The sequence below is a fragment of the Myodes glareolus genome, chromosome 3, assembly GCF_982192425.1.
Source record: "Myodes glareolus chromosome 3, mMyoGla1.1, whole genome shotgun sequence".
NCBI classification, from domain to species: domain Eukaryota; kingdom Metazoa; phylum Chordata; class Mammalia; order Rodentia; family Cricetidae; genus Myodes; species Myodes glareolus.
The window spans coordinates 10,749,770-10,771,150 of NC_142028.1; the positions used below are offsets into that span (position 1 = coordinate 10,749,770).

Here is a 21,381-nt window from a genome sequence, read left to right on the forward strand (position 1 = left end):
AAAATTCTCAAATGCCAAAACAGAGATGTTAATAAAGGGGAAAATAACCTCCATTTTACTTGTTTAGTATTTATTTAATGGTATTCTTGCTCCTTCTCATTCATGATAGATCAGTGCTCTTCCTCTGAGTTGTACTATTGTCTTCAACACTTTCCAGTTTTCTCTAATTGGCTATGTAGCAAATACTGAACATTTATGCCCCATAGTTTTCTTCTGCAAATAAGACATTGTTTTTTGTTTATTTGTTTGTTTCATTTTGATTTTGTTTTGTTTTTTTTACAGGTGTTTCAAAATTGCAGCTGCATTCAGTCTTCAGGAAACTCATCTGCAGTCCTCGGGCTGTGCAAGAAAGGCCCTGATTGTACTATAAAGCTGCATTACTTTTTCATCATGGTAGTAATTTGCAGTTTTATCTACTCACTAGCAGCTCTACCTGGGTATATGGTTCTTCTGAGGTAATTAGTAACTTGTTCATTTATCTTTGTTTCTCGTCCTCATAGCATTGTGTGCTTACATGAGTGTATGAGTGTGTGTGTGTGTGTGTGTGTGTGTGTGTGTGTGTGTGTGTGTGTGCGCGTGTGTGACTGGCTGCTGGGTTTCTGTGTGCCACTGAGAGCAGGGTGAGATCAAAAGACAATGTTGGGAATCAGTTCTCTCTATTTATCTTACTTCTGAGTCAGGGTCTCTTTTATTTCTACTGAATACCTGGTCTTCAAGATCTAACTAATTCTGTTTTCTCCTATTTTACTATAGGAATGCTGAATTTACAGAAGCATGTCACCGACTTAGGCTTCTGTATTTTTTTTTTCTTATACATCTCTGGGTTCTGGTTGTTGAACTTAGGTCATCAAGCCTTTGTGGCAAGCACATTTACACAAAGAATACCCTACCAAAGCCATTTAGATTTTTTTTGTTCATTTATTAAAATTTGTTTTCCAAAGAAAGACCCTTGGAGTAATGGTTCCCAGAACTTCAATGTTTTGAGTTACCTTTATCAAGACTCTTAATACAAAAATAGCATTGATACATTAAGAGTAAAGTTTGCTGAAATTTTTCTTCTGGTCCTTTTCTATTTTCTCCCTTTATGTCTTGAGCCTAAATTAAGGGACATCTTGTTTTGGAGGAAGATAGTATTTACCTCCACCCATTTCCTTTGCTCAGCTAAGTGACTGGCAATATGTAAAACTCTATGTGTAAAAGTGACCAGGCTCCCTTGACATCCTGAACTCAATCTGTCTTTGTAAAAAACATAAATTCAATAATATTATCTGACCAAGAGGCACATGAATACAGTAGTAGATACTCTCTAATGAGAAGATATAAGAATATAAAAGCAGATACTCTAATCTCTAATATAAAGTGAGGAAGCTGAAAGTCAAGTTTCAAGTTATTTTCTTCTTCCACATGTTCTTACTAGTCTAGCAAACTTAATAGACACCAACAATGGGGAGACTGTAACCGTTTTCTTGTCTCAATAGAATTCAGAAGCAAAGTTGTTAAGTACAATATGTCATTCAAAATATTTTTTCCCAATAGAATGGACCAATGTTCTCAATTTCCCCTTATGGGAAACTATACTTTTCTGTTTCCTTGTCCACATTCCCTTTTCATCCCCTCCCCTCCTCCTTCTCTTCCTTTTCCAAATTCCTTTCCCATTACTTTTCCCTCACTTCGTTCCTCTTCTCTCATGATGCCTCTCCTCTCCTCTCTTCTTCATTCCTCTCCTCTGCTCTCCTGTCCTCTCCTCCTCTCTTCTGGTCTTCTCTCTTCTCCTCTTCCTTGATTTTCTCCCTTCCCCCTCTCCTCTAACTTTCCACTCTTTGATATGGTTCCTCTTATTTTTTTCAAAGTTTATTAAATTATAAAAGTTTCCATTTCCGCCCCTCCTCCCAACACCCTCCCACTCCCCCGGCTCCCTCTCCTCATCCCTCTCCATCCCTAAGAGCAGTCAGGGTTTCCTGCCCTGTGGGAAGTTCAAGTTCCTCCCCCCTCCCTCCAGGTCCAGGAAGGTGAGTATCCAAACAGACTGGATCCCAAAAATCCAGTATATGCAGAGGAAACAAGTCCCAGAGTCATTGTCAATGGCTTTTCAGAAAGACCCCACGCCAGCCACATTCAGAGAATATGGCCACATTCAGAGAATCTGGCTGGATCACGTGCTCGTTCAGTCCCAGTCCTACTGGCCTTGGTGAACTCTCATTAGATCAGTCCCCTTGTATCAGTGGGTGATCGCACCCCTCGCGTTCCTGATTTCCTTTTTCATGTTCTTCCTCCTTCTACTCCTCATTTGGACCTTGGGGGGCTCAGTCCGGTGCTCCAATGTGGGTCTCTGTCTGTATCGCCATCCATCGTCGGATGAAGGTTCCCTCTGGTCTTGCCTTCTTTGCTTACTTTCTCTTTCCTTCTGCTTCTCGTTTGGACCTAGGGAGTTAAGTCCAGTGTTCCAATGTGGGTCTCTGTCTCTATCTCTATCCATCACCAGATGAAGGTTCTATGGTGATAAGCAAAATATTCATCAGTATGGTTATGGGCCAAGGCCGGTTCAGGCACCCTCTCCTCTGTCCAGAGAACAATCTGGGGATCTCTTCTTGGACCTGGGATCCCATTTATAATCAAGTCACTTGTAAACCCTAAAATGACTCCCTTAGTTGAGATATATTCTTCCCTGATCTCATATCCATCCTTCCTCCCTCCCCCCCCATCCCAGTCCCCCGAGCTTTCCCCATTCCTCCCCTACTTCCTTCTCTCTAACCCTCTCCCCTTTCATCAACCCTCCCCCACCATGCACCCGAGGTTACCTGGGACTCTTGTTTATTTCCAATCTCCAGGAGGATAACTACATGATTTTCTTCAGGTTCACCTTCTTATTTAGCTTCTCTAGGATCACGAATAATAGGCTCAAAGACCTTTAATTATGGTTAGAATCCACTTATGAGTGAATACATACCATATTCCTCTTTTTGGGTCTGGCTTACCTCACTCAGTAAAGCGTTTTCTATGTCCATCCATTTGCATGCAAAATTCAAGATGTCATTGTTTTTTACCGCTGAGTAAAACTCTAATGTATATATGTTCCATACCTTCTTTAACCATTCTTCTATTGAGGGGCACCTAGATTGTTTTCAGGTTCTGGCTATTACAAATAGTGCTGCTATGAACATAGTTGAACAAATGCTTTTGTGGTATGATAGGGCATCTCTTGGGTATATTCCCAAGAGTGGAATTGCTGAGTCTTGAGGGAGGTTGACTCCCAGTTTCCTGAGAAACCGCCACACTGATTTCCACAGTGGCTGCACAAGTTTGCATTCCCACCAACAATGGATGAGAGTTCCCCTCTCTCCACATCCTCTCCATCATAAGCTATCATTGGTGTTTTTGACTTTAGCTAATCTGACCAGTGTAAAATGGTATCTCATAGTTGTTTTGATTTGCATTTCCCTGATCGCTAAGGATGTTGAGCATGACCTTAAGTGTCTTTTGGCCATTCGAAGTTCTTCTGTTGAGAATTCTCTGTTCAGATCAGCACCCCATTTTTTAATTGGGTTAATTAGAGTTTTAGTGTCTAGTTTCTTGAGTTCTTTGTATATTTTGGAGATCAGGCCTTTATCTGATGAGGGGTTGGTGAAGATCTTCTCCCAGTCAAAAGGTAGCCTTTTTGTCTTACTGATGGTGTCCTTTGCTTTACAGAAGCCTCTCAGTTTCAGGAGGTCCCATATATTCATTGATTCTCTTATTGTCTGTGCTACTGGGGTTCTACCTAGGAAGTGGTCTCCTGTGCCTTGTAGGACACATCTTGTAGACACTTCCCACTTTCTCTTCTATCTGGTTCAAAGTGGTCAGATTAATGTTGAGGTCTTTAATCCATTTGGACTTGATTTTTGTGCATGTTGATAGATATGAATCTACTTTCATTCTTCTACAGGTTGACATCCAGTTATGCCAGCACGATTTTTTAAAGATGCTTTCCTTCTTCCATTGCATACCTTTAGCCCCCTTGTCGAAAATCAAGTGTTCATAGGTTTGTGGGTTAATATCCGGGTCTTCTATTCAATTCCATAGGTCGACTTCTCTGTTCTTATGCCAGTACCAAGCTGTTTTCAATACTGTAGCTCTGTAATACAGTTTGAAGTCAGGGATGGTTATACCTCCAGAAGTTCCTTTGTTATATAAGATTGTTTTGGCTATCCTGGGTTTTTTGTTTTTCCATATAAAATTAATTATTATTCTCTCAAGGTCTGTGAAGAAGTTTGATGGGATTTTGATGGGGATTGCATTGACTCTATAGATTGCTTTTGGTAGAACTGCCATTTTTTACTATGTTGATCCTCCCAATCCAAGAGCAAGGGAGATCTTTCCATTTTCTGGTATCCTCCTCAATTTCTTCCTTCAAAGACTTAAAGTTCTTGTCAAATAGGTCTTTCACTTCCTTGGTCAGAGTTATCCCAAGATATTTTATGCTATTTGTGGCTATCGTGAAAGGTGAAGTTTCTCTGATTTCCCCCCTGCTTCTTTATCCTTTGTGTATAGGAGGGCAACTGATTTTTTTGGAGTTGATCTTGTATCCTACCACGTTACTAAAGGTGTTTATCAGCTGTAGGAGTTCTTTGGTAGAGTTTTTGGGGTCGCTCATGTACACTATCATATCGTCTGCAAATAACGAGAGTTTAACTTCTTCCTTTTACAATTCGAATCCCCTTCATCCCCTTATGTTGTCATATTGCTATTGCTAGAACTTCTAGCACTATATTGAAGAGGTATGGGGAGAGTGGACAGCCTTGTCTTGTTCCTGATTTCAATTGAATGGCTTTGAGTTTCTCTCCGTTCAGTTTGATGTTAGCTGTCGTCTTGCTGTAAATAGCTTTTAATATATTTAGGTGTGGTCCTTGTATCCCCAATCTCTTCAACACCTTTATCATAAAGGGATGTTGGATTTTGTCAAATGCTTTTTCAGCATCTAATGAGATGATCATATGGTTTTTTCTTTCAGTTTATTTATATGATGATTACACTGATAGATTTGCATATGTTGAACCAGCCCTGCATCTCTAGAATGAAGCCTACTTGATCATAATGGATAATTTTTCTAATGTGTTCTTGGAATCGGTTTGCCAGGATTTTGTTGAGAATTTTTGGTCAATGTTCATGAGTGAGATTGGCCTGTAATTCTCTTTCTTGGTTGTGTCTTTATGTGGTTTTGGTATCAGGGTACCTGTAGCTTCATAAAAAGAGTTTGGCAATGACTCTTCTGTTTCTATATTGTAGAATACATTAAGGAGTATAGGTATCAGCTCTTCTTGGAAGTTCTGGTAGAATACTGCATTGAAACCATCTGGCCCTGGGCTGTTTTTGGTTGGGAGGTTTTTGATAACAGCTTCTAATTCTTTGCGACTAACAGGTCTATTTAGACTGTTCACCTTGTCTTGATTTAACTTTGGTAAATGGTATTTATCTAAAAACCAATCCATTTCTTGTACATTTTCCAACTTTGTGGCATATAAACTTTCGTAGTGAGATCTAATGATTCTCTGAATTTCCTCTGTGTCTGTTGTTATGTCCCCCTTTTCATTTCTGATCTTATTAATTTGAGTGTTCTCTCTCTGCCTTTTGATTAGTTTGGTTAGGGGTTTGTCAATCTTGTTGATTTTCTCCAAGAACCAACTTTTTGTTTCGTTGATTTTTTGGATTGGTTTCCGTGTTTCTATTTTGTTGATTTCAGCCCTCAGTTTGATTATTTCCAGCCTTCTACTCCTCCTGGGAGAGTCTACTTCTTTTTTTTCCAGAGCTTTCAGGTGTGCTGTTAAGTCTCCAATATGTGCTTTCTCCATTTTCTTTAATTGGGCACTTAGTGCTATGAACTTTCATCTTAGCACTGCTTTCATTGTGTCCCATAGGTTTGAGTATGTTGTGTCTTTATTTTCATTAAATTCAAAGAAGACTTTAATTTCTTTCTTTATTTCTTCCTTGACCCAGTGATGATTCAGTAGTTGACTGTTCAACTTCCACGCATTTGTAGGCTCTCTGGTGTTCGAATTGTTATTGAATTCTAACTTTATTCCGTGGTGATCCGGCAAGACACAGGTGGTTACTAATATTTTTTTGTATCTGTGGAAGTTCGCTTTGTTACCGAGTATGTGGTCAATTTTCGAGAAGGTTCCATGAGCTGCAAAGAAGAAGGTATATTCTTTCCTATTTGGGTGAAATGTTCTATAGATATCTGTTAAGTCCATTTGATTCATTATCTCTAGTAATTCTCTTATTTCTCTGTTGAGTTTCTGTTTGGTTGATCTGTCCATTGGTGAGAGAGGTGTGTTGAAGTTTCCTACTATTAGTGTGTGTGGTTTGATGACTGCCTTGAGTTCTAAAAGTTTTTTTTACATAAGTGGGTGCTTTTATATTAGGGGCATAGATATTCAGGATTTAGACTTCCTCCTGATGAATTGTTCCTGTTATGAGTATGAAATGTCCATCTCCATCTCTTCTGATTGATTTTAGTTTGAAGTCAATTTTGTTAGATATTAGAATGGCCACACCCGCTTGTTTATCAGGTCCGTTTGCTTGGAAAACCTTTTTTTGGTCGGGAGGTTTTTGATAACAGCTTCTAATTCTTCACGACTAACAGATTGTTCACCTGGTCTTGATTTAACTTCGGTAAATGGTATTTATATAAAAACCAATCCATTTCTTTTACATTTTCCAACTGTTTTTGTATCCAATCTCTTAGTCTGTGCCTTTTTATAGGTGAGTTGAGTCCATTGATATTAAGTGATATTAATGACCAAATGACCAGTGGTTGTTGACTCCGGTTATTATTTTGTGTGTGTGTGTGTGTGTGTGTGTGTGTGTGTGTGTGTGTGTGTAGTAGAGTTTGTGTGTTTCTATTCTTTGAGTTGTGGTTGTGAAGGGTCAGTAGATGTCTGGGTTATTGTAGGCAGTGTTGGGAATGTTGGATTCCTTGGGTTGCAATTTTCCTTCTATTACTTTCTGTTAGGTTGGATTTGTGGCTACGAATTGTTTAAATTTATTTTTATCCTGGAATATTTTGTTTTCTCCGTTGATAGTGAACGATAGCTTGGCTGGGTATAGTAGTCTGGGCTTGCATCCATGGTCTCTTAGTTTCTGCAGTACCTCTACCTTCTGGCTTTCATGGTTTCCATAGAGAAGTCCAGTGTAAGCCTGATAAGTTTACCTTTATAAGTTACTAGACCTTTTTCCTTTGCAGCTCTTAATATTCTTTCTTTAGTCTGTATGTTTTGTGTTTTGATTATTATATGGCGAGGGGATTTTTTTTGATCCAGTCTATTCGGTGTTCTGTATGCTTCTTGAACTTTCATAGGAATATCGTTCTTTAGATTGGGAAAGTTTTCTTCTATAATTTTGTTGAATATATTTTCTGTGCCTTTGATCTGCAGTTCTTCTCCTTCTTCAATCCCTATTATTTTTAGATTTGGTTTTTTTATTGTGTCCCAGATTTCTTGAATGTTTTGTGAAGAGAATTTGTTGGATTTGCCGTTTTCTCTGACCAGAGCGTTTATTTTCTCTATGGTATCTTCAGAATCTGAGATTCGTTCTTCTATCTCATGTATTCTATTGGTTATGCTTGATTCTGTAGTCTCTTTTCATTTACCTGAGTTTTCCATATCCAGCCGGTTCTTGGTTTATGTTTCCTTCATTGCCTCCATTTCCGTTTTCAATTCTTGAACTGTTTCCTTTACCTGTTTGATTGTTTTTTCTTGGTTTCTCAGGGTATCACTCACGGATTTACTTATTTCTTCAAACTTTTTGTTATACTTCTCATCCATTTCTATACTCATTTCTTTAAACTTTTTGTTATACTTCTCATCCAATTCTTTAAGGGAGTTATTCATATCCTGTTTAAGGGACTCTATTGCTTTCATAATGGCACTTTTTTCCACTTCTTCTGGATTAAGGTGTTCAAGTCCTTCTATTGTAGAGTCGTTGGGATCTGGTGTTTTCATGCTGTTTTTCAGATTGTTGGAGGAGGTCTTGCCTTGGCGTCTGCCCATCTCTTCCTTCAAATGCTCTCTATTGGATCTTCTGGTACTGGGTCAGGTTCCCTTGTTGGGCAGGGACTTCACTGACAGAGTGCCCACCTTTCCTCCAGCAGGCTATTGAAGCACAGACACTCCCTACTTCCGGGATGCACCTACAGTCCAGGCCCAGCAGGCAAGGCAGCTGAGCTGGGGAAATTTTATGGCCCCAGAGGGAAGGGAGAAATATAGGAATTTGTACCTGGATGGAAGCTGGGATGGCAGGCAGGAGAGCTTAGCAGGGTAGAGCTAGCACTGCATGGTGACCTGGGAGTCTATGGGGTCGGGGAAAGTCCGAGTTCCTCCTCGCCAGGCCCCTGCCCTGCTGCGGGCCAGAAGCAAACTCACCCCTCCGATGGCCCTCTGGATGGAAGCTGGGATGGCAGGCAGGAGAGCTTAGCAGGGTAGAGCTAGCACTGCAGGGTGACCTGGGAGTCTATGGGGTCGGGGAAAGTCCAAGCTCCTCCTCGCCGGGACCCTGCCCTGCCGCGGGCCAGAAGCAAACTCACCCCTCCGATGGCCCTCTGCTAGAAGTCAGGGCCCCTTGCTGGTCAGGAATGTCGCTGAGCTGACACTGGGCCCACCTGTCCTCAGGGAGGGTTTTAAGACACAGGAACTGCCTCCTGCGGGATGTGCCTACAGCCCTGGCCCAGCACGCAAGGCAGCTGAGCTGGGGAAATTTTATGGCCCCAGGGGGAAGGGAGAAATACAGGAATTTGTACCTGGATGGAAGCTGGGATGACAGGCGGGAGAACTTAGCAGGGTAGAGCCACTTGATATGGTTCTTCTTTCCCTCTAATTCTACCCACCATAGCACTCACTGAAATAGGCTAGATATATGTTCTTATATATTCATTTTCCATGGTGAGATGTCATGTTTTTATATTCACACAAGTGGAGATGTGGTATATGACTTGTTTTAGTTCATAGACAGATAAATGCACCAAATATTACTAGTTTTATAGACTTATTGTTGCTAGTGAGCGAGATTTGGCTGTGGCACCTGTCACCCCATCATGTTTCAGGCTGATTCAGCTGATGTGGCTGCACAGTGTCTCCATTCTTCCTCAATACTCCAGGTGCCTCTGTTCTAAAGTATCATGCTCAGTTGATAAGGATAAGTATTTTCATAGAGGAGGATGGCCCTAGGTAAAGGGAATATTGGTAGCTGAACTATCCTGTTGGATCTTCTAAAAACATTCCCGGTTCTCACTTTCATGTCCCACTCACTTTTTCTATAGCCCTCATTTCTCAAGTTGACTCTTCAAATGGATTATAAACTGTGTCTCATTGGTGTGTGTGTGTGTGTGTGTGTGTGTGTGTGTGTGTGTGTGTGTGTTGGTTTTTTGAGACAGGGTTTCTCTGTAGCTTTTGATCCTGTTTGGAACTATCTCTTGTGACCAGGCTGGCCTCAAACTAACAAAGATCCGCCTGCCTCTTCCTCCTGAGTGAGTGCTGGGATTAAAGTGTGGGTCACCAATGCCTGGCTCCCATTGATGCTTCAGTGTATGATTTTTTAAAAAACATTTTTGGTCTCTCTCTTTGCATGTGTGTATATTTATGTATTTGTGCATGTGTGTGTTTGTATGCTATGACATGCCATGCATGTTGAAATGAGAGTATACCTTGCAGGAGTTGGTTCTCTTGCCACTATATTGATTTCTGTTATTGAACTCGGTTTTACAATCTTGATGGTACCCACTGAGCAATCTTGTATACCCTAATGTGTGGCTTCTTGATGTAATGGGGTTAATGTCTACTCAAATAAAATTTTTCATACTTCTTTGCTCCATTTTGCAATGTAAATAATATCTGGCATAGTACTAATATTTGTACACTATTGTTACTCTTCTGTTATGTTTTCTTGAATTCTTCCACGGAATCACTTCCAAAATGAAATCCTAGCATCTGCATTTCATACACAAAGGTGTATTTGATGAGGAAAGACAGCAGTTTAGAAGGACTTCTGTGTTCGTAATTTATAAGAATATTTTTCAGATTTTATCATATCTGCTTTATAAGCTTCCTCTCTATATGTAATTCTCAAAACCAACTTATCTAATTTTGTGGGTGGGACAGGAAAGACAAGTATCTAATATTTTTACCTCCATATAACAAAAGCCTTATCTTAATGTCACAGCCTACATAATGAAGTCTTTCTCTGTTTATCTGTGGGATTGTTTTTACTATATCTTGAATTTTTATATAACATGTGTTAGTTTTTTTTTCATCATCAAGACAAAATCCTGCCAAACAACTTAAGAGAAAACAAGATTTATTTGGTTTGTGGTCTTAAAGGTTTGTATCCATTGATTTGGGTATAAGGGTACTGCATGGTGGTCACCATGGTAACCTAGGTTAACTAGGTTTGCAGTCAGTGTCCAACTGTTAAAGGGTTTCACCCAGAATCAGATGTGTGGATGTCACAGGAGAGCTATCAGCAGTCATTACTCTCCTCCCTTTGTGCATGCTTAACAGAGATAGAGCTGCATGGTCTTTCTTCATGCTTATAAGCTTAACCCTTAGGTTCATGAATTATAATTGTCATTGAAAGGATGCTAGGACAGATATTTGTTTGCATGATGTACTTTTATTTATATGAGTATGATTTTTCAGGTGTATCAAGTCTGAAGAGAAGTCACTTGGAGTTGGATTACATGCATTTTTCATAAGAGTATTTGGTATGAACAATTTTCTCAACATATTAGATCAATATCAAATGCTTAGTAAACCAATTAAATTTTTCTGAAGAAAACAGACAGCAAATATATTGTTAAGTCAAAACAGAACACTCATCCTAAAGGGAATAAAAGGCTTTAATTTGGAATCAAACAAGAATCACCATGAAGGCAACAGAGATTTAGACCGTCTAAGTATCAAGTTTCAACATGATGACTGTTAGTGATGTTTATAGTTGGAGAATATCAGGAGTCATGAATAAGGAGCTTCTCAAACACATCTAGGGGGATGTCCAGAAGGTTGGTGACAGCATAGAAAGGAATTCCCTACTGCAGTCTCAGATGCTGTTTGACAGCATCCTTAGTGTTTGGGTAAGTGGAGAATAGCATCCAGTTAACATATCCACAAAGGCTTCATCATGTGATAGAAAATGGATATATGGTCAGACACAGGGAGGGAACAATAAATGACAAAAAAAGGAGAGAAAAAGGAAATTTGTCTCTGGATCTGTACTATCCCAGCTATCCACCTCAAGGGAGCTCCAAAGACCTCATGGCATCTTTAACATAGGTGTGTTCTGCCCATGTTACTCTGATTTTCATTTTGAAGCCCCTGTGGTTAGAAATGGCTACTGTTAATTTGTCTGAGGATGAAGTAACTTCAGAGATGAAAAATGTTTCCCCTTGTCTTTAAAGAACTTATTTGACCTTAATTACATTTTTCATCTTTCAGCAACTTCAATAATAGTATAAGAAAAAAACAGTTTTGTTAGGTAGATGTAGAGAAAACTGAAAAAGACATTTCAGAAAATAAATGAGGTTCATAATCATGAATTCATTGATTACGTCTTTAACATTTTATACATAATTTTAATTTTTTGATGTAAAAATTTTACAATAACTGATAATTCCTAAAAGTAAGCATAGAGACTTTTATTAATTATTTTTATTTTTTAAATAGGGAAACAGAATACTTTCAAATAACATATTTCTCTTTGCTTTCTCATTTTAAATAAACTGTTTTTCTTTCTCATTTATTTCCAGCGGGCATTCCAGCTCCTATTTACTTTGGTGCCTTGATAGACAGAACCTGTTTACACTGGGGAAATCAGAAATGTGGGAAGCCAGGGGCTTGCAGGATGTATGATATAAATTACTTCAGGTAATAATAATTTTGTGACATATGATTTTAGTACAAAAGTTTCTATTCATATCTAACATTTTGAGTGGTAAGATGATACTTTTTTCATTTTTAGAATGCACGTGAATGGTATACCATCCTATTTATGTATTTTGATATTCCAATTATTCCTAAAGTAGTCGATTCATATAAATGTGAGTGGGCTTCTAACCTAACCCTTCTGAATACTTTCAAAAGGGAACAGGGTATCTATGTGGACACTCTGAAGCAGTAGGGGATACTTTGTAACTCTGTCAGTAGTTGAGGTATGGACATTTCTTTACTCAAAGGCCAGTTCTGATAAGAAGAAAGGCTCCAGGTGGAGTGTCTTTGGTGCTCAACATTCTCTCGATGTGCTGCGGGAGTTCCTTCTGCTCCTTCAGCCAAAGGCTGCTGAGATACCAATCCATTGGGACATGGTCTCTCTCTCTTTAAAAAAAGCAGTGGCTGTCCTCCATTCTCTCTCTGGCTTCTGGCTTCTGGCTCCACTTCTGGTTTCTAGACTTCTTTCCTGATCACGCAGAGGGGCTGTAGTCCAGGACGGTAATCTATAAGTTTTTCCCCTTTGAATAAATAACCATTCTATTAATCATAATTCCAAACTGGTGTGGTATTGTTTGTGACTTATGCCTTCATCTGGCGCCCAGATACAGAGTATCCATAAGTGGATAAAACATTACTGTCACATCCTGCCAATACAGGATAAGATAGTTTTTAAAAGTTTCTTGCCTTTGGAAATGGTATGTCAGTTATGTTAGGCCTTAGCCAAAGTTGGTTGCTTCAATGCTGCAAACATGACTTTGGGTGTTTGCCCAGGTAGCCAGTTGTCTCTGTGATATGTTGCATGTTCTGGAAATTGTTTGACTGCACTTTCCAATTACTCCGGTAACATTCTTCCCCTTCTCAGATCTTCAATGGGGTTGAAGATTATATAAATGTAGTTACTTTCCTCTCACGACTTGGCCAAGTTATGTATTATACAAGAATTAAGCTAGTTAGAATGGGATATTTGTACTTATTGTATATAATTTCATAAGTTTGTACTTATTGTATATAATTTCATAGTAGACTTAGAACTTTCTTACTTAAACAAAAGGGAGAGGTGCTGTGGGAGCTCCTTCTGCTCCTTCAGCCAATAGCTGCTGAGATACCAGCCCATAGGGGCATGGTCTCTCTCGCTCTCTTTAAAAAAGCAGCGGCTATCCGCCATTCTCTCTCTGGCTTCCAGCTCCACTTCTGGCTCATAGACTCCTTTCCTGATAGCGCAGAGGGGCTGTTGTCCAGGACGGTAATCTGTAAGTTTTTTCCCTTTGAATAAATAACCATTCTATTAATCATAATTCCAAACTGGTGTGGGACTGTTTGTGACTTATGTCTTCATACTGTAATCAGCTGACAGCCATTCTCAGGCCAGTGTATCCACCCTAAGAGTGTGGAAGATCTCAACTATTTTTGTCAGTGTATCTGTGTGGATTACAGTTCCTTTGCCTTGGTATCCCATAATAGTGATGTATAACCTATATTTGTGAACTAAATTAACTCCTTTTACCTTTAAGTTGATATTTATTAGGGTCTTTCAAAAAAGTGAAAGAAACATAAACTGATACTTTTAAATCTATTATCTCTTTTGAAAAATATTTCTGAATTGTTATATCTGAAGTCTTTGGCATCTACACATATATACTATTTTTATGTTTCAACACTGCAGAAGTAGGTAAGATTAATGTCTCAATTTTTTTGTGGTCCCGGGTATCCTGTCTAAACAATGATCCCATACCATGACTCTATTCACAGGTCAACAAAATCCACACAGACTTTCACTGAAACTTCCTTCTCAGGAGATTCTAGATTGTATTAAGTTGACAACACTATCCATCACACCAGATTTTCCTACAAATATGTTGAGAATATGAAAGAATATTTTCATAGTTGTTTAGAAATATACATATAAAATGCCTATTTTTAATCCACATGAAGTCTAGAAATCTTAATGTATATTTCATCAAGTTTATAAAGAAAAATGCTTATGATAGTATAAAAGTTATTCTCAGAAATGGTGAAAAGGAAAATTACCTCATTTATTTTAGGAAGCATCCATAGTCTTCATGCTTAAACTGAATATGTTCAGCAAATGAAAAGAATTTGGGGATAAAGATATAGCTTATGGGATAAGAGCACATATTGTTCTTGCAAAACACATGAGTTCATTTCCCATAACCCACATTATGCAGCTCAAAACTTCCTGTTACTCCAACTGCAAGGCATCCAAGACTCCTGGACAAATGCACACAGGGAGACCCAACACATTCATATAGTTAAACAATAAAAAAATAAATTGATCTTTATACATGCAAAATTATGCATGAAAATTAACAATTTGAAGCTATTAATGTATAAAGTGACTAATAGGACATATTTTAGTTATACAAAAATTTCCATGTATAACACACATACAAATACTTAGTAGGAGAGAAACCTTGAAAAGTGACTTTTTCATTTTTTTGTTTATGTGTGATCAAACTCTGAGCAAACAAGACAGAAGATCTCTCTTAAACTAACAGGGATATTATTTTTTCAATATTTAAGAAAACAGGCAATAATGGCAGGGAAAGCATAGTGACTTAGTGTGAGGTAATTGCAGACATGGTTTGACTAGGAGGCTGGTCATGTTACTGTCTCTGACAGGAAGTGTTGAGGGCTACAAGCCCAGTCCATGGTATAAGGAACTTCATCCTCAGCTACACATTTATAAAAAATCATCCTCATAGGGCATCAAGAGATGTCTTTCAATAATGATCCTAAATCCAGTCAAGTTTAGTCAAGGAAACTAGGCATCACCAAACTGAAGAAATACATTCAAACTTTTATGTTGTTTTTTTTAACATTTTAACAAAATGTTAAAATTAAAAGTATTAATAACTGAGTAAGGTAACTTTTATAAAGTACATGGACAAAATAATCGCCTAATGTTTTTATTTGAAGAATAAATGATCTGTAAGAGTATACAAAATTATATTTCACTGATCATATTAAGTTTAATGCAGATTAGTTGTTTTCTATAGGAGTATTTTCATTGGGTTGCCAGCAGCACTAAGAGGATCAAGCTTCCTCCCAACAATCTGTATTCTGATACTTTTGAGGAAGTTCCAACTCCCTGAGGAAACTGACTCTTCAGAGACTGAGTTTACAGAGATGAAGCTCACAGAGAAGAAAAGCGAGTATATGGATATGCAGAGAAGTCCTGAATCTGATAACGACAGAGAACTGAAAACGAGGCTGTAATGAGATTTCTATTGACCTGCAAAAGAGCATGAACAGTGTGCATATGGTTCTTTTGAATTATGGGAAGTACTGTGGAAGCTATTTTCTTGTGCTTGAGGAACCCAAATTTATTTTTAATCATGATAAAAATATTTACTTATATTTCAGAAGCATTAGAGTGACACTTAACATTTTCCCAGGGAAGACTATGGTGACCCCACCACAATGAACTTCAGAGCTGCCTTCATTGTCAAACAGCATTTTCTCTTTAACTCAATCAGAGCAAGTGCACCTTTCTTACATATCTGCAAAGAGCCTTAAGACTTTCCCATGTCCAAACACTATTAAATTTCATGGAATTATGCTTTGATGTTATATTTATTTAGAGTGAAACATTTTCATCTTGGTTATGTTACATTGAAATTATTTGTTCAAATTTATCATTTCTATATGCAAAATATTAGCATACTTCTTTGTCTAGCTAGGAGTTCTTAATTCTCTTTTTTATTCTAGGTATGATGCTTCTAAAATTAGACTTCTTATTAAATGTCATCTGTTGCTATCAATCTCCTGTTTCATTACACATGTCACATATTTGACAACTTAGAGCACTGAAAATTTTAATCATATTTTTTAAAAATCATGAAGCAAAGATATTTGGAACATTTTTTCCTAGCATTTCAAAGCTGTTCATAAAACTTACTCTTAAAAGGAAGAATTTGAGGAAGCCTGTACTTTCATAGGTCTTCATAGAGAAGGGGTTGTGTGTCAGTGGTACAGTGATTGTCTAGTATGTGTGAGGTTCTGGGTTCAACATTGAAGTAGAGCAAATTACTGATAATGAAATAAATAAAGGCTGGATGCAGTATCAGATGTTCTTAAAAGACTAGTATCTCATATTCAGGTGGCCCCTTAGACCCAGAATTCATTTTACAAATGTGTCCTTAGACACATTTATTTTCAAAATAGTCTTAGAGATCATTCTTAGATCAGTTAGATGGTTCAGTGGAAAGAAATGTTTGCCACAAAACCTAACAAGATGGGTTTGATCCCAGAAATCCACGTGGTGAAAAGAGAGAACCATGACTTGAAAGTTGTCCTATGTCATCTACTCCTGTACTCTGGTGTACATGCTCCACCTATAAATAAATAAATTAATAAAAAGATGAAAGAAATTTATAAATGTTTAAAGAGTGACTTATTTTATGAAACAGGAATTAACAATATTGAAAGTACAGATTAAAAACAAAATAAAGTTGTGGTATTTTGAGGGAGAAATGTCCATCCTAGGCTCAAACAATTAGACATCGGCATTTCAGTTGATAACTGTGAGTGAGTAACTAGGGGTCCATCCTTAATGAAGGAAGTGCATTCTTGAGCTGGATGTTGAGAGTTAAAAGCATTGTCTACTTTCTGTTCACTCTCTGCTTTGTGCTTTTGTTGAACAAGTGAGTTAATCCCTAAACCCAATGAGGTTGAAATTAGGAAAGTTGAGGAGTGGAGGTCAATATAGTGTGTTTGTTTATATACAGTGAGAATATCTACATGCGAGAGAAGAATAAAGGAAGGCACAATCTTACAACTCTTTGAAGGAACCAGTCGTTCCCTCAAAGTTAAGTTTACAGTTTACAGTTTCATTACTTGAACTGAGGCCAATCCATTTCCATGAAAGAAAGGCTTATGTTGTTCATTCTCTCAGAGGTCTTAGGTCTCTTGGCCCTGCTGTTTGGAGCTGTGTCTATGCAGCACATTGGGGAGGTAAATCGTAGAAAGGAATTTGTTGGCATCACTTCAACTGGGAATCAAACAGAGATGTATGTAAGGAGCAAAGGGCCTAGGATCTCTTCCCCATGTTTTCCACCAAACTTCCTCCCTCTGTACCTCTTCCTTGATGCTTCCATTACCTGATGTGGTATGTCCTTCTGTATTGTGTGAATATGCTTTATTACCATTGGTTAATAAAGATCTGATTTGGTCAATAGCTGGGGGAAATCCAAGTAAAGATAAAGGAAAAGGAAGGTGGAGTCTGGGATATACCAGCAGCCCCCACAGAAGTAAGATGTGAGACAACAAACCAGGAGACTCATGGTAAAATATGGGAAAATAGAAATGGATTTATTTAATTTGTAAGAACTAGTTAATAATAAGCTTGAGCTAATGGACCAAACAGTTTGCAATTATTATTGAGCCTCAGAGTGGTTATTTTAAAAGTGACTGTGGGACTGGATAGAATGAGAAACTTAAAGCTACAAATGGTATACCAACATGAAATGCTCAAATATCTATATGGCATTCATGATGGAGCTGGCTGACATCTGATATGAGCTAAGCTATGCAGTGGGTGGTGGGTTTTGGCAGTCTCATACAGGCCTTGGCAGAAAGAAACTAATCAGTCAAGCACTGTGTGACAGATTTTGCTTTTGCTTATATGGATATAAAAAATGTGTGATCTGACTGTAAGTTACCTGATGGCAGCATTAGGAGAAGGTAAGTGATAAGTCAGTTGCTGAGAGACATGGATTGAAAGAAACTGGTACAGTACATCAACCTGAATGTCTTAAAAAGTGTCTTAGCTTCATCTCCTCCTACAACCTTGGTGAAACTCTGAAACACAACTTGCTCCAATAATGGGGGGACTTAAGAAGTGAGTGAACACCCACACAGTGGGAAGCTCCACTCTCTAGGTCCTCCCTAGTGAGACAAAACTACAGACCCCTCCCCTAACTCCCTTGGCTTTCCTAACTAGCCAGCAAAGAGTTCCCTTCTTCCAGCCTGCCCCAAATCGTAAACTTATCCAGCCTACTAGCCACACCCTGCCACCAAACCTGCCTATCCTCCTGCAATCTCAGAGGAACTTTGAAACACAGCTTGATCCAATACTGAAAATATTTAAGAAGTGAGTGAACAGTCACACATTTGGATGCCCAATTTAAGAAGAAAATTAAAGACAATGCAATAAGACAGATTCAGATGTTAAAGACGTTTAAATGAATCATAGTGTTAGATTAAGTAAGTAGTCTTAGGAGACAAAACTAAAAGAGTATATAGAGTCATAAAATAAAGTTAATGCTTCAAAAAACAGATAAAGTCATTCAAGAGACAGTGCACAGAGAATCATAGATTAGAAAAATAAAGAAAAATAAGCCACATAAAAATGGAAAATTCACAGAGTCTGGATTCTATATATTTTTGTGTTTTCTTTGAATTTTTTGACTGCGAAGAAGCTAAGAACAGAGAAACTTTTCATTGTATGGGCTGTTAAGCTAATCCAACATGTATATTATAAAGCTATCTTGACTTCAGAATTTGGGTCTAAGGATATGATGCTTTGGAAAAGAGGTTCTTTTGTTTTCACAGAGGATGAGACCCTGTAGATTGGTTCTATACCAAAATGTTTTGATAGGCCATGCACTCCTGAAAGGTTGTAGTAAACACCCTCAGAAAATTACTTCACTCAAATGTAGACTGAGATTAACCTAGCACACATGATATACCATAAAAGACATGATTAACAGTGCCGCCATACAGCAGGAAGAAGTTTGGAGAGAAATAACTATGGCCATAATCCCAAATATTGTTTATAAATGTTCTTTTACATTTAAAGGGGAATATGGTATAGATATGAATAATTTGCTTTGGTGTAGATTTTCCTTTATTGATAGAAATATAAGGTCAATTTTGTTATATATATATATGTATTTCTAATCTTGATTAAGGTACTGTGATTATGTAGTTCATTTAAAAATGTAATGTATAATTAGGAACTATAGGTTGTTAATGGATAATCATCAGTAATAGTCAAGCTTATAGCCATGTTAATTGGATTTTCTAAATATATAGGGATATATTTCAATTAGATAGGCATTCTTCATATCTTTCAAAGACTACAGAATATGACATTTAAAATGTTTTAATAACTTAGGGTTTTTCATGACAATGGGAAATGTCTGCTCCTGGCAGCAACAGCTACTTCAAAAGGAAGATGGGCATTAAGAGGCTCCTTATGGAGTTGGTTAGCCATTTGGGCTAGAAACTGCCCTTGCCTGAACTGTTGCATAAACTGGGCACAAAGAACCCACAGAGAGATGAGTGCTAAATTTGCCTAAAGGAGAGATGATCCCTCTAGGTTCCTGTTTCATGAAAGAATGCAAGACACTCTACAGGACACAGAAAAAAGGGACTGAACTGTCTTTAAAATTTCCTGCTTCATGGAAATGTCTGCAAGATACTATGGACTTGTAGGCTGAAGATGGATGCCCCAATGGTTCAGAAGAACTTTGGCTACTGTCCAGGTAGCAAGATGTCTCTGTCATTTCTAGAGTTTTGGAAGTTGCTTACAATGTACTTCCTGTTTACTAGGTAATATTATATCCTTCTGGAGTCTTAGATAGATTTGAAGAATAGATAGAGAGTTATAGTTATAGTTTTTCTTTGTTATGATAAAAGATAAAGTAGACATAAATATTGTAACTATAATTCTTGCTTCATAACTCTTTTGTTATATGTAATTTTACTGTTAAAGTTAAAGCCTTTTTTGTTTAAACAGAAAGGGGGAAATGGTATAGAAGGTCCTTGTGTATTTGTGTGTATTGGTTATTAAAGAAACTGTCTTGACCTAGTTGATAGGGCAGAACTCAGGTAGAGAGGGAAGACAGAACAGGATTCTGGGAAGAAGGGCAGTGTGGCAGATGATATGGTTCTCCTGCCCAAGATGGACACTGGTTAGACTCATGCCGGTAAGCCACAGTCAAGTGACAATCCACATTCATGGAGATGAATTAAACTGATATGTGAGAGTCAGCCAATAAGAGGCTAGAGATAATTGGCCAGGCAGTGTTTAAATGAATACAGTTTCTGTGTGGTTATTTTGGGTATAAGCTAACCAGGTGGTTGGGACAAACAAGGTACCCCACTTGCTACTACATGAGTATTTTCTTTCAAAGAAAAGAACAGCATGCTTCCCACACCTATGTCCAATAATCTTTCAATTACAATGTTATGTATATGCATTGTTAGCTTTGGTCTTTGATCATTTATAGAATTTTGCCAAACATATATTTCCTATTTCCTACTGGAGTTTTGATTCATACCCCATATCTATCCTATCATCTAGAACAGTGTGGTTTTTTTGCAGCAGGCACTGGATTTTTAATTTTGCTAGTGAGAAATGTTCTCCACAGTAACCGGAAATGACTGGACCATGTTTGACATGAAAGACTCGAGAGGTCTTTCAAAGATTTCCTTGATGATATCAGGTTGCCTTGTCTGCCTTTTGTTTAACTACATTCATTGGGCCAATTTAGGCCTTTGCCACATCTTCTGCATAGTCTAAAAGACTGACACATTCTATCTTTGTTATTTTCAAAGTAGGCATTATTTCTAGGAATTCCTTTTCTACAACCTCTTCTCAGATCTCCTGTTCTACCAAAATTAAAGCATTTGGCATTTTGATATCTCCTTATAACTTTGAAAATAAATATTATCCAAGTCTCAGTATTATAGTCAAATGTCTCAATGTTCATTGTATGCAGAATCCATTCATCCATTGTTGCTGATCTAACTTTTAAAGGTCCAAGTATCTTTTTCCACTCTATTTTGGCAATTTCAAAAGTAGAGATTCAATAAGTAGTCACCTAGATTCTAGGTCTGTTACTCCAATGTATACAACCTTATTTTTTCTTTGTAAAAAGTCACTAAAAGGTTATTTTTGGTTTTGTTTAGCCCTAATATACAATTCAATTATTTTTCCTGGTTCTTGAATCCTGTTAAAAGCATTTAAGACTGCTGTGTGGCAAGATGTGTTCATTGTAAAAAGTTCCATCCTGTGGGTCAGCATAACTGACCCCTTCAAGAATTTGATCATGGGAAGCCTCAAATCCTTTTGCTTTTCCCCATTGTTCTAAAATGTTTGTGTCTTCTCAACAATAGTATTAGCACAGTAGTTGTGGCCATCTTCAGGAAAACTGAAACTAGTTAAAACCAATTATATGGGGTAGCCTGTAAGCCTCCTCACTTTCTGTGGATACCCAGGCCTAATCAAGGAGCACGCTTTCCTGAACCAGGGCCACGAGAATGGACGATTGTCCTAAGGGTTTAAACAGACAAACACAAGAGACCTGCTTGCTTGCCAAAGAGTAAAAAAACCCTTTATTAAACTCAAGTTGGGTATTTATACCAGGAGGCAAGAGGGTTCAAAAGGGCATGGCCCCCTCCT

General features: G+C 37.9%; 1 protein-coding gene across 12 annotated transcripts in view; it reads left to right on the plus strand.

Moving 5' to 3' along the window:
- The window catches only part of LOC125399186 (solute carrier organic anion transporter family member 1A5-like), a 73,674-nt gene extending 57,324 nt beyond the window's left edge, over window positions 1–16,350 (plus strand). For 11 of the 12 annotated variants that reach the window (XM_087903986.1, XM_087903987.1, XM_087903985.1 and 8 more), the window contains 4 exons: window positions 283–455; window positions 10,665–10,729; window positions 11,771–11,888; window positions 14,969–16,350. In XM_087903986.1, the coding sequence (XP_087760112.1) occupies window positions 283–455; window positions 10,665–10,729; window positions 11,771–11,888; window positions 14,969–15,188 (576 nt within the window). In that variant the 3' untranslated portion in view covers window positions 15,189–16,350. Of the gene's footprint in view, window positions 1–282; window positions 456–10,664; window positions 10,730–11,770; window positions 11,889–13,134; window positions 13,169–14,968 lie in introns of those variants that run through there. The other variant, XM_087903992.1, reaches the window with a different exon arrangement.
- Window positions 16,351–21,381: the final 5,031 nt, after the last annotated feature.